The following is a 19,595-nucleotide window of genomic DNA, read 5'->3' as shown; positions in this document are numbered from 1 at the left end:
TCCTGATGACGACTTCTACTGAGCCTGCACCAGATGAGGTTACCACTGCAGAAACTATGCATAAGTCACCAAGTTATGGTCCTGCAGAAGATTCCCCTGGTGCATCTACTCCTGGTATTGCACAGACCCTTTCTCCGTCTAATGAGTTCACTGCTGATTCAAAGAACAACTTCTCTGCCCAGCCCTCTACCGCTGATGAGTCTACGGTACCGGCAGTGTCTTCTGTCTATTCCAGCAAAACGGACGACAACGCAGGAGTTTCAGTTGCTGATTCCAGCCCTGATTCGAATGCCCTTACAGGAATTCCCTCTGGTGTTTCTGTGAGTGGCGTGAATGTTGGAATGGGGGATGCTAGTTCTGGGAAGTCTGAGAGGGGTGACTACTTGACGATGGTGCCCTTTGGAGTGTCTGTGCTGTCCGTCAACGTCGTCCTTGTTGTCGTCGTCGTTGCTGTTATCGCCTGCGTCATCGCCATGCAAAGAAAAGGTGAGTTTGTTGCTTTTGTTGTTGTTGTTGTTGATGTTGTTGTTGTTGCTGTGTTGGTGGTGATGGTGGTGATGGTGGTGGGGGTGATGGTGGAGTTTTTGTAAATACTGTTGTTGTTGTTGGTGGTGGTGTTGTTGTTGTTGTTGTTGTTGTTGTTGTTGTAGGATATGAGACGGTCCTCCTTATGAGTGTTTCACTTTTATTTCTGCTTGTCCCGAAGCGGAAGAAGACGAAGCATATTGAATTTAAAACAGTCAAACTTGGTTTCTGAATGTACACAGGAGATGCATCCTAAACCGGAACTTTATCAGTTTGTTCGTATGATTTTTTTTAACATATTTTTTGTTTGTATATCAAGAAGCGAAAAGAAGACGAAGCATTTAATTTAAAAAAAAAGTCCCACTTGGTTTTGTACACAGGATATGCATATCCAGGATCCTAAACCGGATCGATCAGTTTGTTCGTATGATTTGTTTTTATTTTGATTTTTTTTGTATTGAATTAAAATATACAAGACACGGGGGAGAGGGGGGACGGGGATATGAGGAGATAATCTTAATGAGTGTTTGACTTTCATTTCTGCGTGTCCAGAAGCAAAGAGAAGACGAAGCATTGAATTTAATACAGTCACACTTGGTTGTTGAATGTACACAGGAGATGCATCCTTTATTAGTTTGTTGTTGTTGTTGTTGTTGTTGTTGTTGTTGTTGTTGTTGTTGTTGTTGTTGTTGTTGTTGTTGTTGTTGTTCTTCTTCTTCTTCTTCTTCTTCTTCGTTCATGAGCTAAGACTCCCACGTTCACTCCCGTTTTTGCACGAGTGGGTTTTTATGTCTAGGGCCAGTTTTTACCCCACCATACAGGCAGCCACACGCCGCTTTCTGGTGATGAGTTTGTTCGTATAATGTTTTCTTTTTTATATTTTTGTATATCAAGAAGCGAACAGAAGACGGAGCCTGGAACTGAAATGCCTGGGACGCCTCGGGGGGAGCATGAAGGGGCAGTCCTTGCGACGAGAGAGCTCGTCTCACATCTACTATGACATTGACGACGTTCCCAGGCGTGGACAGTCCAACCGAACCAGACGGACGAGCTGTAAGGACAAGTTTTCAAACAAACGGATAAGGATAAGGACAAGGATAAAGATAAGATTAATATAGTCCTGTGAGGTTACCCTCATGGAAATTCGGGCTGCTTTCTCCCCGGGGAAAGCGAGCTGCCATACAGAATACGGCGCTACCCATTTTTTTGTTCTTACTGAGTGCGTGTATTCATGTTTCCAAGCCCTGAGACTAGATGCAATCGAAACGTTCCCTTTACTCTCGTATTTTTCACACCCCAAATTCGGTTTTCGATCGAAGAAATGTGTGCGTCTTATCCACTGTCTGCGCCTTTTGCATGAATAAGATACTGTTGTTTTTCTAAACAAATATATAATGCGCTGTATGTATCGCCTTGTAGGCCATTAAATACGGTAGGTTTGGGAGCGACTATGAGCAAACATTTTGCTTTGATGGATGAAAAGAGGAAGAGGGTCAGACAAAGATGGATGAAAGTCGAGGACACTTCAAGAAAAAAAATAATGCTAATTTTGGGACTTAAAGCTTCATAAACGACAAGAGATCTACTTGAAACAATGGCAGGGGGGGGGGGCGATACACAGACACAGACACAGACACACAGACACAGACACAGACACACACACACACACACACACACAGATAGACAGTTAGACAGTTGGACGGGCAGACAGGTAGGCGGACAGCTTTATAATTAAGCCACAAGACGTCAGCTTGGAATAAGGTATGAGGGACACGGCAGGCAGACAGACAGACTAGCAGACGGACTGACAGACAGACAGACTAACAGACGGACTGACAGACAGACAGAAGGCAGACATAAGCTTCATTGTCCTTACGAGGTTAGCGTATGGAACAAGGGACGTCGGGGGGGGGGGGGGGGGGCGGCGACCAAAAGACAAACAGACCGACAGTCAATCAGAAGACATCTAGGCAGAGAAAGAAAGACACAGAGATAAGAAAATGAGGAAAGAGAAACGCCCGGGTGGAAAGGAATAACGATCGGAATCACACAGCAGTGTACATGGTATACAGTACATGTATTTGAAACAAATGTGGCTCCACGGAGATGTTTTGTTATATTTTGTTGTTGTTGCTAGAAATAGAATTATTGATCACGTGATAGGTAGGTGTCATCTTCAGAATCATCGTGACCTTAACATCACAATGAAGCTGACTTTCAATGTCCTCTATTAGTAAACGACTCATAAACAAAACTAGATTGTTATAACAACTATCACCATCATTTTTCAGTTTCGTCTTTCATCGCCGCCAGACCGCTTGTCCCGCTCCCGACGTTAGAAGATCGAAATGAGGTCATATCCGGAGATTATTCCCTCCCCTCCGATCTTCCCACTCTGGGCAACATCCAACCACCAGCCTTTCCTAAGGATTTGAGCCGTCAATCATCTGCGAGCAACCAATCAAACGGCCAGGTGAATCCAGCTTGTGAGGAGGATGGTGGTTACTTAGTTCCGTCTTTAACCGCCGGGAAGGTCGATTTTGAAAATTCAACAGCGAAAGATTTGCCCCTGAAGCACGACGGTGGACAGGCAGCTGAACACGCGTCCTCGTTGAACCGAGAACGTGGATTCCCAAAGTCGACTGAGAAGGACGAATCTGGATATTCAACATCGAAAACTTTGATCGAGAACTACGACGGCGGACAGTCAACAGAAAACGGGTCGTCAGTGGCCCAGGAAGATGGATTTACAGCGCCTGCTAAATTCCCTGTGGAGGACGAATTTGGATACACAACGCCGAAAGCTTTGGCTGATAAACGGAGAGGTGGGCAATTGAAATCCACTGCGTCCCCATCACGCGGCGATTACGGATCACCAACGCAGAAAATTGTGGCTGAGGATTGCGAGCCTGAGTACTCAACCCCAGAGGAGGTTTTCGCTAAAGGGAAAAGCGTACATTCAACACCTACTGCTTCTTTTGAAGACGAGAACTCAGTTTCGACTGCATCTCCGATTAAAAAAGGCGAGAACTCCACACACAGAGACTCGGGAGACAACTCAACGCCCAAGGGTTCAGTAGAGGACTCTGAAGATCCATACCTCACACCGATTGCCTCCCCTCTTGAACGCACGAGTCGATTTTAAAGCCAAACGTCTGTCTCCTGGGCTGAAGTGTACGAACAAGTTACCAACCAAACAGGAGCCAACCGCGATGTTGGATTGGTTGAAATTGAGATGTGTTGTGATTTCAACGAATCAGAACCCATAGTTTGTTCTCTCCCGTTTGGTTGGCACCCACTTTCGGTTCTTGTACCTCAGCCCAGGAGATCAAGCCTTGTTATGGTAGAAGGCCACAGAGCTAAATTTAGCGTTGTCAGCACGAGAAACAAGAGTTACATCTGCCACGCTCCAATGTTGGACTTAAGCAACTGCTGCGTGTTATGTTAGGGATGAAGAGGGATTGTTAGCACTAGTTGTTTCCCCTGAGAATACACTGGGATGAAAGCTCACCGCTAATGTTCCGTTGATAATGTAGGACAGTAGCGGTGACCTTACGGATGACCACGTTTTTATATTTAGTCAAGTTTTGACTAAATATTTTAACATCGAGGGGGAATCGAAACGAGGGTCGTGGTGTATGTGCGTGTGTGTGTGCGTGTGTGCGTGTGTGTGTGTGTGTAGAGCGATTCAGACTAAACTACTGGACCGATCTTTATGAAATTTGACATGAGAGTTCCTGGGTATGAAATCCCCGAACGTTTTTTTCATTTTTTTGATAAATGTCTTTGATGACGTCATATCCGGCTTTTCGTGAAAGTTGAGGCGGCACTGTCACGCCCTCATTTTTCAACCAAATTGGTTGAAATTTTGGTCAAGTACTCTTCGACGAAGCCCGGGATTCGGTATTGCATTTCAGCTTGGTGGCTTAAAAATTAATTAATGACTTTGGTCATTAAAAATCTGAAAATTGTAAAAAAAAATAAAAATTTATAAAACGATCCAAATTTACATTTATCTTATTCTCCATCATTTGCTGATTCCAAAAACATATAAATATGTTATATTCGGATTAAAAACAAGCTCTGAAAATTAAATATATAAAAATTATTATCAAAATTTGTTTTTCGAAATCAATTTAAAAACACTTTCATCTTATTCCTTGTCGGTTCCTGATTCCAAAAATATATAGATATGATATGTTTGGATTAAAAACACGCTCAGAAAGTTAAAACGAAGAGAGGTACAGAAAAGCGTGCTATCCTTCTCAGCGCAACGAATACCCCGCTCTTCTTGTCAATTCCACGTGCACTGCCTTTGCCACGGGCGGTGGAGTGACGATGCTACGAGTATACGGTCTTGCTGCGTTGCGTTGCGTTCAGTTTCATTCTGTGAGTTCCACAGCTACTTGACTAAATATTGTATTTTCGCCTTACGCGACTTGTTAATATTGGAGTAACTCTGTCAAAGTGATCTGATTTTGGAACTTTTTGATTCGTGTTGCTTCTTTGAAAGTCAATTTTTCTTCTTCTTCTTCTTCTTCTTCTTCTTCTTCTTCTTCTTCTTCTTCTTCTTCTTCTTCTTCTTCTTCTTCTTCTTCTTCTTCTTCTTCTTCTTCGTTCATGGGTTGAAACTACCACGTTCACTCATGTTTTAGCACGATCAGTGGATTTCTACGTGTATGACCGTTTTTACCCCGCCATTCAGGCAGCATACACCGATTTCGGGTGAAGCATGCTGGGTATTTTCATGCTTTTATAACCCACCGAACTCTGACATGGATGTACACACGAAGGGGGATAAGGCACTAGCAGGTCTGCACATAAGTTGACCTGGGAGATCGGAAAAATGTCCACCTGGAACCCACCAGGCGGCAGCGGCCGGGATTTGAACTCACGACCTTCGGATTAGGAGGCCGATGTCTTACCACTACGCCACTGCGCCCGTCGAAAGTCAATTCGAATGACACAACTACATTGAGCCGTTATTGAGATTGTCAACGCGTATTCTTGACACACACATCCCCCCCCCCTCCCCTTTTTATATTTTTTATATTATCTTACTTTATTTTACATTCTGGCAACTGCTGAATTTAAATCTGTGAATAACGAGTATGTATTTTACTTCAAGTACATTCGGTGGACATAATGACCCGATATAGTTACTCGAGAGAAAAATATAGTCGTGTAGGCTTTGTTTAAAACCTTCGCCCGTCCGGGTTATCGACTACACACGGAAGTCATCGTGAGGCCGTGCGGACCAATGCTTCTCATTTCCTTCTTTGAGAAACATGGGTCCGCACGGCCTCACGATGTTAGTAGTTTAAATATGACCTTTTTTTAAAATTACTTCTCGCTAAAATTTTAGGACATAATAGCTTTTTAGGTGCCTGAGGCATTCTTAAAAGCTCATTAAAAAATTCCAACTATTTTAAGAGATATTTGCAATTAAACACACTTCTGGGTCCACACGGACCCACCACCACCGGCGATGGTTAAGTAAGAAGACGCTGTTGTGTCTTTCGTTCTCGTTTTGTATTTGTTTTCGTTTTCGGTATTGACACAGATTGTGTTCGATAATTCAAACTAAGTTTTCCTTGCTGTTTTTCTCCTCTTCTTTTTTTTTATTTTTTTATTTTTTTTTTCTTTTTTTTTTTACATATATTTTTTTTTTCTCATCTCTTTTTTCAAAAAATGTGTCGCATTGATCATAATCCGCCATGAAATTTCAGGAATGTTTATGTGAGCACTTACCAAAAGTTTTAAACTTGTTGTGCTCCTTCTTAATGATGTTGTTATATTATCATGTGTCTGTTTACGAATAAAATACTGTTTAAAGGGAGAAAAAAAAGAAGAAAAAAAAGAAGACGCTTTTCTGTTGTACAAATTACGAACAAATGGTCATGTTCTCGCTTTATTTGTCCTGGAACCTCAAATGTGTAGCCTTATGCCATGTAAAAACCTAGCCAAATCCGAAAAGGTGAGGTGAATCGTTTACACAGGAAAGGCGATGCCGAACACCTGTCTCTAGAAGACCAAGCCTTGTTATACAAGGCCACAGAGGTAAACTTAGCGTTTCTGCGGAGCATGCACTAGCAGCAAAGCATCATAGCTTCAATTACAAATCATATTACGGAGGCGCTAGTCGCCAAACTGTACATATTTCTTTACCACGGCCTTCGTATCGTGGTTTACATCTTAACCCTTTTTATTTTAAAAAAGTTTTGAGATTTATTGTTCGTGTTCTTCTTATTTGCTCATCTGTTTGCTTTTATTGGTGATCCTGAAAGGTTCTACGTTTTGAATAAAAATCATTTTACAAATCCGTTATTCAGGATATAGAATACAGACTACTTTTCATTTTAACGAATTCCACAGAGCATCATCATCAACCTCACCCCCTGCCCTCCTCTTTTTGTTCTCTTTTTTTCTTTCTTTTTTTTAAGCGGACAAACACTCAAGTCCTTTATGGCTAAAAACCGTAGGACTGTTAATATTAATGTTATTACTACTTAGCGTTTCCAGCACGCATAACTAGAGCTACATCTGAGCTACAAGTGGTTCCCCATCTGGTGGTCCCCAGGATGACAGAAGCTAGTCCGCGCCGGAAGACATTGCCATACAAACGCAGGGATTGTGCAGCCGATTCAGACAAGCTTCTGAACATCGTATTTGCGTTGGTACTGACGTCTGCTTGATTCCCTTGGATGGCGGTGGGGGAGGGGGGGGGACTTGTAGCTCCGTTGGCAGAGCATCGGGCGTGTTATCCTTGGCACACGGGTTCGAATCCAGGCCGGTGCGGACATGGGTCCCGCCCCCGTGTCACTGTTTTAGTACGTAAACGACCTTAGTCGTTCTGCCGTAAGTGCAGGTGGCTCATTACACCTTAACACACCCACACCTGGGTAGCGCGTCTCTTGTAACTTCTTGTTTTTAACAGAGAGGAAGCGATCTGATTTTTTGAGCATTGAAAACGGAATTTTAAATAACAAGTCGCGTGAAAGATATAAAAACATTTAGTCAGTCGGTATCAAACTAAAAGATCAACACGAAAAACCAGTCATCGCCGAGACTACAGTTATACCCCCATTCCACACAACCGTTCTAGCTTCCGTTCCCAGCCGTCCTCAGGACGGCTGCCACAACAATGAGACGCTGCACAAACGGCCGTTTTTGGCATCTTTGAGCAGCGTCTGACCGTACTGGCAGCCGTCTTCAGGACGGCTGGGAACGGAAGCAAGAACGGATGTGTGGAATGCGGGTGTATACAACTCTCCTGTGTTCACTTTCAAGTGAATAACTATCGTTCTGATATCATTTTAAAGTGAAGCTAAAGAAACCTGGTATCGGCACTGCTGTGCATCTCCTATGATCTCAATGGTATCAAGGCACGCCTTTGCCGCGACAAGGTTTGCCGATACCGGCATTTGTCTTGTCTAGACAGTGACGTCATTCATAGATGACGCCAATCATCAATGACGTTTGTCAAGGGAACTTATGCTTTCAAGTGTTGCTGCTTCCAGTGACAGGAAGGTATAGAGATTGATCATTGTATACAATCAATTTATCATTGTATACACAAATTACACAAACGTCATCTTGTGAGGGACCAAAAAATATTGAAACTCTCGGATGATTTTTTTGTGTGGTATCAACCTCGACCTACGGTCTCGGTTGATACCACAAAAAAATCATCCTCGAGTTTCAATATTGTTCGGTCCCTCACTCGATGACGTTGTGTAATCTCTATATGACAACTCATTGTGTGAGAGCGCTAGCGTTGCGATATCATTGCGTTAAGTTCCATCAACCATCCATGAGTTCCGTTGCTGATGTGTTAAGGTTCCATTACCGTTCATTTGGAACGGGAGGGGGATGGCTACAATTTTGAACATGCAGCCCGATTTCACCCGTCCCAACCGTTCCTACCGTTCAAAGGAGTTCCGTTAACGTCCATTGGCGTTCCATTAAGGTCTCCTCCCGATCCCTCCCATTCCCGTGCTGTTCCTTGGTCGCTACGGGAACGGGACATAGAACGGTTGTGTGGAATGGGGGTATTAGATAGTCTCGGCTAACCATAGCCCGAAGACCAAGACGGGTCACGCTCGTCTCCGCGAAGCATGTGACCGTAAAATACTTACTGAACCTATTTCCTTTCATTCTGAGCACATTTTTAGAGTAAACATGACATATCCATACATTTTTGAATTCAGGAGAAGATATACAATGCAATCATTATTTAATATGCTCCTGAAAAATCGATTTTAATGAGAACTTTAATGAGCAAACTAATTAACTATTTTTTAAGCTTACGAGCTGAAATGTAATCCCATAGTCCGGACTTCGTCAAAAATTGCTTGTACAAAATTTCAGTCAATTTGTTTGAAAAATGAGGGTGTGACAGTGCTGCCTCCACTGTTACAAAAAGCCGGATATGACGTCATCAAAGACATATCTCCGAAAAATGACAAATTTGTTTGGGATATCATATCCAGGAACTCTCATGTGAAGTTTTATGAAGATTGGTCCTGTAGTTTCCTTGGAATCACTTTATACACAGACACACATACACACATACACACATACACAAACCATGACCCTCGGCTCGATTCCCCGTCTATGCTAAAACATTTAGTCAAAACTTGACTAAATGTAAAAAAATTGCTGCTTCGCTTTTGTCGTGTGTTTCTGTGGAAGGTGGATTATAGTAGGCAATGTAGTCTTTGCGAAAAAGACACCTGTTTTTGAGAGCAAGTTAATGTGATAAATCAACGTGTACGTCTTAAAATTCAAAACTAACTGCACAAAACAACTTACGGTGTGGGCCAAACGCACTTTTTAAAATGACCGATGTCGGTTAAACAATACAATATCATTGAAAAATGATCGTAATTTGTGACCCTCCACCACGGAATGAGTCGCATGTCACCTCGCGCGGTTCTGCGCTAGGCTTAATATAAGTCCGGGGGGACTGTGGTAACAGTGTGAGGGTCACCTTAGTCACAGGCTTATAACTCGAAAAGTATTCGCTCTTTTCTAAAACGGTTTTCACCACTGGATAGAGCACTCTTTAGGAAAATGTAAAAATATGAAAATCATGCAAAGGTGACATGCGACTCATTCCGTGGTGGAGGGTCACATTTGAGGAAGTAAACTCGAAAAAACACACGCTTGCTGTTGATTGTTTCTTTACAAGTAGGCTTATATAATACTCTTGGTGTGTGTAACAGCACAGACTTATGTGCAGTGGTCTATGTGCAAATTTACTCAGGAAAGAAGGTATATGTGAAGGCAAGCGTTCGCACTGTAGATTGCTTGATGAGAGTTGGGAATATCGTCACGCTCATAAGATAATTGCCTATGTCATTTGTTTTATGTTTTGAGAAAAAAACGCACAAAACTTTCTTTGGTTTCGGAACAATCTGCCTATCTCATGTTAGTTATAAGTTGCAAACTGCCTATCTCGAGCGGTGACAGCTGGATAAACATGAGATAAAGAGCTGACAGCAACATTTTCAATCAGCAAAACTGTATTACAACCCACAAAGAGTTTTTGCATACTTTCACATTTTTAAATCAAGTCTTCCTGTATCATAAAAAAGTGCCTAACTCAAGAAACGAGATCGGCAGTTTTGCTTACGTTACCGTGGCAATGGTTTCCGACGGTCTGAGAGTTTGTACTCTCTAACACATACTAGATACCCTTCCAGTAGCTTCCCCTGTAGTGTCACTACAGAAATGCTTAACACTGAGATAGGTATTTTTCTTATGAGCGTGACGATATGTAAGCACAAAGGACGTCTTTTTTGTACATAATTATTAGTCTTTCCTTCGTGCATGTGTATTTACCGCCTATCAATCCGATCTCATTTTTTGTATCGCTATCTTACTACTGTTGATAACTTTCTAAAGTCCTTTAAACCTGTACATGGTCGTTTAGCCTATTTGTAATTAACGCATCTTTTTTGTATCACTATTGTCTTATTCCTGATGCCCACGGAACAATACAAAAGTAAATAAATCGTGCCGCAAAACCATGTGTGTGTGTGTGTGTGTGTGTGTGTGTGTGTGTGTGTGTGCGTACGTGCGTGCGTGCGTGCGTGCGTGTGTGCGTGTGTGCGTGTGTCTGTGTGTGTCTGTTTGTCTATCATTCTGTCTGTCTGTCGGTCAGTTGGTCGATCTGTTGGTCGATCAATCCGTGTTTTCTCCTCTTAAAGAAGTGTAGAATTATTAATTGATAGCCTCTACTCTGTTCACTTTGTTTCTACACATACATACTAAACCATTGAATTATCTGCAATCAAAACGTGTTATAGTTATGCATCATCGAACAGAAAAAGATAACCTGTGTCTAACATAACAGGTTTGAAAAAAAGCACAGCAGGCCTACACAGGACCGGCACGGTGACCTAGTGGTAAGGCGTCCGCCCCGTGATCGGGAGGTCGTGGGTTCGAACCCCGGCCGGGTCATACCTAAGACTTTAAAATTGGCAATCTAGTGGCTGCTCCGCCTGGCGTCTGGCATTATGGGGTTAGTGCTAGGACTGGTTGGTCCGGTGTCAGAATAATGTGACTGGGTGAGACATGAAGCCTGTGCTGCGACTTCTGTCTTGTGTGTGGCGCACGTTATATGTCAAAGCAGCACCGCCCTGATATGGCCCTTTGTGGTCGGCTGGGCGTTAAGCAAACAAACAAAAAAGGCCTACACACACACACATCACAAGATCCTGTTACGAGCGCTCATTAATTGCCACATAAAACAACATATGAAAGCATCTTGGTGCTGCTCTAAACACATCCGAAGTGCCTTCAATAACTGTTAGAGCTCAGCTCAGTCTGCGCCTTGACCCGCTGAACCCTTGACCAAGCTGACCTCTGACCACGACTGACCATAGCGGTCATCGTCTCTCTGTTTCTGGTGCTGGCCGACACATAGATGATGAAGTTGGCCGAACATTTGATGGTCGACAGTAGGTGTGTCAGCGACCGGGCAGTCTATATGTCTGTTCAAGTTGTATGTCTCCGTGTCTGTCTGTCTGTCTGTCTGTCTGAATGCGGATCAGGAACAAAGTTTGCTGTAAACAAGAGAAACAACCGCTGTATATTCAGGCATGGGAATTGTCCGTGAAATCGCGGATTTCCGCAAAAAGGAAATTACGTTTCAGCGAAAATAAAAAGTTGTACGTGGCACAAAAAAAAGATTCATTAAATGATATGTATTGTATACTATTGTCTCTCTATCCATTATTTGCTTACACAAGAACTATCAAAATATTGGTCTAAAATGCTAAAATTTGTTTTCCTTCCGGGGGGGATTTGCCCCCCAACAGGGCTCTGCCCCCGTACCCTGCCGGGGCCTTAGGGCGGCCCCTGGACCTTGGCCTATTTTCAGAGTTTTTTTCTATTTTGGAATTCCCATGTCTGATATTGCCCCTTGAAGTGCAGCAAGATGATTGTTCTCAGCATGGATACCATTTTCTTAGTTGTGGTCTAATTGTCATGCATGATATGATTGTTTTTATTGATTTTTAACTAAACACTTTCGACAGTCAGGGTGGGTTTTCTTACATTTAGTCAAGTTTTGACTAAATGTTTTAACATAGACGGGGAATCGAGACGAGGGTCGTGGTGTATGTGTGTGTGTGTGTGTGTGCAGAGCGATTCAAACAAAACTCCTGGACCGATCTTCATGAAACTTCAGATGAGAGTTCCTGTGCATGACATCCCCAGACTTTAATTCTCATTTTTTTCTATAAATGTCTTTAATGACGTCATATCCGTTTTTTTGTATAAGTTGATACCCGACTATGGGATTGGATTTGGCAGGGCGGTGCTGCTTTGACATATAACGTGCGCCACACACAAGACAGAAGTCGCAGCACAGGCTTCATGTCTCACCCAGTCACATTATTCTGACACCGGACCAACCAGTCCTAGCGTGACTAACCCCATAATGCCAGACGCCAGGCGGAGTAGCCACTAGATTGTCCATTTTAAAGTCTTAGGTATGACCCGGCCGGGGTTCGAACCCACGACCTCCCGCTCACTGGGCTGACGCCTTACCACTAGGCCACCGTGTTGCGGTACTTTTCCTGGTTGTTGGACATTTTTGGTGAAATCAAATGTTTTTTAAATAAAAAAAAAGGCCAATCTTGGCTTTTACAAAATGTGTTCATACCAAAATTCTCGCTCAACACAGCAAGCAGTCTGGGTGTAGGTTGTTGGTATGTGGCCAAGTGGTGGGATGGTCTTGTCCCATGTAAAAGGCTGACTAGATCTGAGACGGCGTGCCGAACTGCTTACGAGGTGTGGAATGTGCTTTTACTTCTTCTTCTTCAGCGTTCCAGAATGTTCTGGTGACGTGTGAGCTCGTTTTACCCATTTGGGTTCCCCACACTGTAGTCTGAGAGCATAGTCAGCTTCACTCCGCTTTCGTTGAGTAGGCATGCTGGGTATTTTCGTGTTTCCATAACCCACCGAACTCTGACATGGATTACAGGATCTTTTCCGTGCGCACTTGGTCTTGTGCTTGCGTGTACACACGAAGGGGGGTTAAGTCACTAGCAGGTCTGCACATAAGTTGACCTGGGAGATCGGAAAAATCTCCACTATTAACCCACCAGGCGGCAGCGACCGGGATTCGAACGCACGATCTCCCGATTAGGAGGCCGACGTCTAACCACCACGCCACTGCGCCCGTCAATGTGCCTTTACTAATGACAAGGTTCTAGTTGCCTCAGAGAGAAGCACTAAAGATGGGTTTACTTCGGAGAGAAATACAACATTATTGGCAGTACCCTTACGTGATGCGCTTCTGCAGTCAAACCAAACGTAAGACTGTCTTTCGAAGGGCTCAGATTGACTTCAGCAGAATTTCACGGATTGACGCTTTACTGGCATTGGCTTATAAACGCTTACAAACAAGGTGGCACCCCGTAATAACACACACACACACACACACACACACACACACACACACACACACACACACACACACACACACACACACACACACAACAATGAACAAACGGAAAACAAAACAAATCAGAAACATACTTATATGTACTAGCATGCACTTATATACTTTCATATAAATTTACCAAATTTCAAAGCTTGAGCACAAGACATGTCTATCAAAAAATCAACGCTTCAGAATCCTAACAGTCTGTGAAAAGGTCCGGGGTTAGTCTTAAGCCCGCGACTAACTACAGCCGAACCAAGCAGAACTAAGTTCGGCGAATGTTACACCGTGTCTTGTTCGGTGTACTAACTAGCGGCGAATGTTCCGGTGACACCGGTCACATGATCAAGTAATATCACGTGATAATTAGACTCGTGATCGGTTCAAAGATCTTGTAGGCTACGCTAAGATGTTGCACTGGAGCCGTTTTTGCGCGTTCGCTGCTAGCTGCGGTGCCACGCCCCTTGGCTTGTTGGGCTCTGCTGCCGCTGATAATTTCCAGACACCACAATGGCGTCTGAAAGAATGCCGACCGGGGGTAATTTTTGTGGTGCAATTAATTGTACCAATTCCAGCAGAAAATGCCCCGGGAAGTCCTTTTTTTCGATTTCCAAAAGATAAAGATAGGTAAGTGCTATATTTGTCTTTGGGGGTAAATATCACAGCACACACAACAGTAATATTATTATTATCTGGTAGAGTATCAATAGTGGTTGCTCTAACATTCGTGTACAATGGACAGTCAAATAAAAAGTGTTCACAATTTTCAACATGAAAACCACACCTGCAGAAAACATCATTTGTCAAATGTCTTTTAAACATATCTGCATTTAAATCGCTTATCTCTAATCTTAATTTACAGTGAATGATTTCTGCTTTTCGAACTTTAGAGGGTCATCTCTGGACAAACATCTTTTAAAACAACCAATTGAATTCGTTTGTTTTATATGATCAGGTAATTCCTTCCATAAAGATGTTGCAGAAGGAAAAAAAGGAATGCTTATATAATTCAGTTCTACATCAAAACATTTGCCTATCATATGGTTTGCGTCGGTGGTACGGATTTACTGCTGAAATGAGAGATGGTAAGTAATTAAGTAAATACACTGGCGCTAGACCATTAACCAATTTAAAATAAACGATCAATTTATACTCTATTGATACTCTACCAGATAATAATATTATTACTGTTTTGTGTGCTGTGTACGGTAATAGTGACAAGTCCTTGGCTGAAAATACAGCGCTGTTTCATCAGATTCAGAAATTTATATTAGACAGCAAACGTTTTTGTAAATACCATATGTTTAGTCATTAGTCAATTTTGTTATTAGAGCATTAAACTTGATCTATAGTGGATGCAATCTCTCTCTCTCTCTCTCTCTCTCTCTCTCTCTCTCTCTCTCTCTCTCTCTCTCTCTCTCTCTCTCTCTCTCTCTCTCTCTCTGTCTCTCTCTCTCTCTCTCTCTCTCTCTCTCTCTCTCTCTCTCTCTCTCTCTCTCTCTCTCTCTCTCTCTCTCTCTCCCTGTATCTGATTGTCCTCTGTGTCTATATGTGTGTGTCTCTATGTGTGTGTGTGTGTGTGTGTGTGTGTGTGTGTGTGTGTGTGTGTGTGTGTGTGTGTATATGTGTGTGTGTGTGTGTGTGTGTGTGCGTGCGTTGTGTGTGTGAGATTTCCGTACCACTGTTGCTATAGTTATCGTTGTTGTTCTTGTTTTCATTTGTTTAAATATCATGCATTTACAATATTGTCCGCCACATTACTCGTTTGTTTCTAAGAGCACATTTATAAGTTTATCAGTCTTGTTGTGCTCTCTTAATTACAACTTTCAATTACGGCTTTGTATTTATGCAACTGAATAAAAAAAACTGGGAGAGGTAGCCTACTTAGGGATCTCTGGGCTGCCTACTGCATTTGCCGGGTTTGGCAGACCCTTGATATTTACCCCCTATTTACCCCCTAAAACCTAACCCAGAACTTCAAAACCAGACAATTTCAGTGAACTACACATTGTTCTAATTCAATCTAAAATCTAAAATTGTCTGACCAGTTTACTCTCCCTGTCTTTTTCTTGTGAGACAGTTCTACCTGTTTATGATATATATCATGTGTAAGTCACTGCGTGAATGGTGCCTCGAACGATCCAGCAAACATACTGATGTAAGTACATTTTTTTTTTTATCTTTGAAAGTGCATGTTTTGTAAGGAAATAGCGTCCACTTATATTGCAATAACCCTTCTCATTAACAGTCTTGACACTACGCCGCGTGTTTATAAATAATGCCATTTAAACAATCTAAATACATAGTCAGCGCGAATAGCTCTCTGCCTGGCTCAGCCAACGAAAAGGACACTTTTGCGATAAGAGCGGAGCGCCGCTACCGCGCGTTTCCGAAAGGGCTGTAAGAGGCGGTGCAACATCTTAGCGTAGCTTACAAGATCTTTGATCGGTTGACAGCGTTATAGCCACATTAGTGTCACTCTTCAAGGATGAAGATACACAAATATTCAACCAATGAAAAGTCAGTTCGCCTAAGGTTGCAGTGACACGCTGCAAGGTTTGCAGGAGTGAATCGGCGAAACTCGAACGTTCAGCTGCAACCCAAAAATAGAGGAATCCCCCGATTTGATGACGTAGTGCAAAGTTCGCCGAACCTAGTTCGGCTTGGTTCGGCTAGAGTTAGTAGCGGGCTTAAGGTGAAAGCGGGTTTCTCATACAGCGCGAGGAGTCACATTGAACATTTGGTTTGAGTATTATGAAAAACTGAAGATAGTTCTCAGGAAGACCTTCAAAAACACGAGACTGTCTGGTCGAACACCTCTTTTGAGCACTCCCGAATGAAGATAACCCAACCCTGGCCCTACCATTCCGGCCCCACCCCCCACCCCTCTCCCCCCAACACACCCACCCATTACATGTTTTCAAGATTCTGCTTTAGGTGTCTGTCCATAATGTCATTACATCTACCTCCATTGCAAGCTTATTTTTATTGCGATAACTAATTTTATGATGTTTTTTTCGGCTTTGAATTAGTAGTACGGAGTACCACCCTGGGTGAAACAGTCTACTTGCACTTCGCTTGGAATCTGTCATGGGATTTAGATGTGCTGCTGACATAATGGTCCGGTGTTTGCTTTTCCGTGTACGGGGATTCTACATTCACACACTCATTCATACATTTGTACACACACAGTCATACACAGACATATCCTGCATACGGGATGGTGACAAGACGCACTCGAACAACACACACGGCACACAACGAATGGACATTTCAAACATTTCACTATTATCTCAAATCAAAACATAATCATCATTCAGATACTCATATGTTATAACAAAGTACCTCTCGTCACACAGAACACACCGTTCGGCACTGTACCAACACCCTTCCTTCCCAATCCTCTGAATGTCTACAACATAACACAGTCAGGAATGACATGACTGCCGAAAGTCCTTGAAGTTACACACAGTCCAAACCGGCGAAGCACACTGCTTTACTGTTGTCTGACATGCACAAGATAGTGTCCGCTTTCATATCTCGACTCTTCTTCCAGCTGCACGTATTACACTAAAGTCCAAACTAATTTCTCTATAACAAGGAAACACTTTCATACCACACCACAACAAACACATCCGCTCGCATCAGTCATCCCATCGCTCTCTGGCGTATCACGCTCGACCACCGCATTAACCCAGAGGGGTGACAACATACGACGCATCGCACAGCACAGCCGTCTTTCTTTCTTTATTTGGTGTTTAACGTCGTTTTCAACCACGAAGGTTATAAGCACAGCCGTCCCTCGCTAAAACAAAACACTGATTTTACCTATTCAAATTAGGCGAGTCGGCTATTCCGCCAGACCATTTCAATAGGGTTTTGAGACTGCTCGGAAATAATATTTATTCCACGATAGCTCGAGGGTACCGTGATCAAAAAACAAAACCATCAAATTTTCCCTTGACAGAATCACATCCAAAACCGTCAGATAGTGTGCTAGCACTGATCGTGGAGTGGCATTCACAGCCATCAGATATAGCACGCTCGCACTAGTGTGCTCGCACTGCGCGTACAGTCACATCCACAAAAGTCAAATAATGTGCTTGAACTGCGGGTAGAGTGACAATCACAGTCGTCAGATAGTGTGCTCGTAATGCTTCAAGAGTCACACCCACAAATGTCAGATAATGTGCTTACACTGTTAGTAGAGTGACAACCACAGCCGTCAAATAGTGTGCTCGTAATGCTTCAAGAGTCACACCCACAAATGTCAAATAATGTGCATGAACTGCAGGTAGAGTGACAATCACAGCCGTCAGATAGTGTGCTCGTAATGCTTGAAGAGTCACACCCACAAACGTCAAATAGTGTGCTTAAACTGCGGGTAGAGTGACAATCACAGCCGTCAGATAGTGTGCTCGTAATGCTTCAAGAGTCACACCCACAAACGTCAAGTAATGTGCTTACACTGCGGGTAGAGTGACAACCACAGCCGCCAGATAGTGTGCTCGTAATTCTTGATGAGTCACACCCACAAACGTGAAATAATGTGCTTGCACTGCGGATAGAGTGACAATCACAGCCGTCAGATAGTGTGCTCGTAGTCCTTGAAGAGTCACACCCACAAACGTCAAATAATGTGCTTACACTGCGGGTAGAGTGACAATCACAGCCGTCATATAGTGTGCTCGCACTGCGCGTACAGTCACATCCACAAAAGTCAAATAATGTGCTTGAACTGCGGGTAGAGTGACAATCACAGTCGTCAAATAGTGTGCTCGTAATGCTTGAAGAGTCACACCCACAAACGTCAAATAATGTACTTAAACTGCGGGTAGAGAGACAACCACAACCGTCAGATAGTGTGCTCGCACTGCGCGTACTGTCATACCCACAAACGTCAAATAATGTGCTGGAACTGCGGGTAGGGTGACAACCACAGCCGTCAGATAGTCTGCTGGTAATTCTTGAAGATTACCATCAACGGATTTTAGAAATTGTCCACACAATTAATAATAATAATAATAATAATAATGCAAACTTTTATAGCGCTATTCTAGAAAAATGTCTACTCTTAGCGCTTTACAATACATACATCGACCAAGCATACTATACACGCACAGGCAAAGAAACCGACCAAACATAACCAACAAACTATACATGCACAGGCAAAGAAAACGACCAAACATACAATACACGCACAGGCAAAGATAACGACCAAACATAAACAAACATACTATGACCAATCATAACCAACATACTATACGCGCGCAGGCAAAGAGAACAATCAGCACATGTAATAATTACTGACAACTAATGATGCAGGCATACAATGACAATCCAATACACAGCCTAGGCACAAGAACCACATAAGGCTACTGTATAAAAACGTGTCAACAATACTATTTACACACACACAAACACACAATTCTCGCGGAGAACCGTCCACAGCCGTCAGTTAGAATGGGGTATACCATCAGTCCAGGGTGAAAGAGTGTGCTCGCACATTGCGTGGAGTCACATCCACAGCAGTCAGATAGCCGTCCTCATCAACCGGGCCACCAGATGAACTCTTAGGGTTAGCGTTAGCGTCACAGGCCGGGGGAGAGAAGTTACGCAAGGCTGTACCGTCACTGGTCGCACACTGCCGGGTCTTGTTGAACATCGGAAGAGTTGCGGAATTCAGTTTCCTGGCCGCTTCTTTATGACCGGCTGTTTCCTGGATTTCCCGGTTTACAGTAGAAGCAGGACGTGGAGAGTTGTCTCCTTCGTCTTGATCAACATTTTTCTTGGCCATTCCAGGTTGGGAGATAGAAGAATGCTTTGTCTTTCTACTTTGACTGCTGCCTCCCTTGTTGCTCTCCTGGAGTTCAGCTGAGGAAGAATGCGCAGACTTGTCCACCTCATCATGATCAACTATTGTCTTGGCCATTCCAGGTATAAGCTTAAAAACCGAAGATTGCTTACTTTTTCTACTTCGACTGCTTCCTGCTTTTTCGCTTTCTCGCACTGACGCAGAAGCAACTGGATTTAAATACGCATCATCGCCATCATCCAGATCATCCAACTCTTTGGAAATTCCAGGTCCAGAAGAATGCTTAGTTTTTCTACT

The 19,595-nt window shown here is 43.1% G+C and overlaps 1 protein-coding gene across 1 annotated transcript in view; it reads left to right on the top strand.

Annotated features, from left to right (window-relative positions):
• LOC138973376 (uncharacterized) overlaps nucleotides 1-4,605 on the top strand; it is a 10,306-nt gene extending 5,701 nt beyond the window's left edge. The window contains exons 2-4 of the mRNA XM_070346093.1: nucleotides 1-486; nucleotides 1,420-1,578; nucleotides 2,817-4,605. The exon at nucleotides 1-486 is cut by the window's left edge and continues 330 nt beyond it. Coding sequence (XP_070202194.1) covers nucleotides 1-486; nucleotides 1,420-1,578; nucleotides 2,817-3,670 — 1,499 coding nt within the window. The 3' untranslated portion in view covers nucleotides 3,671-4,605. The remainder of the gene's footprint in view (nucleotides 487-1,419; nucleotides 1,579-2,816) is intronic.
• Nucleotides 4,606-19,595: the final 14,990 nt, after the last annotated feature.

Source organism: Littorina saxatilis, linkage group LG8, assembly GCF_037325665.1.
Source record: "Littorina saxatilis isolate snail1 linkage group LG8, US_GU_Lsax_2.0, whole genome shotgun sequence".
Classification (NCBI taxonomy): domain Eukaryota; kingdom Metazoa; phylum Mollusca; class Gastropoda; order Littorinimorpha; family Littorinidae; genus Littorina; species Littorina saxatilis.
This window is presented reverse-complemented; position numbering and strand designations above follow the sequence as displayed.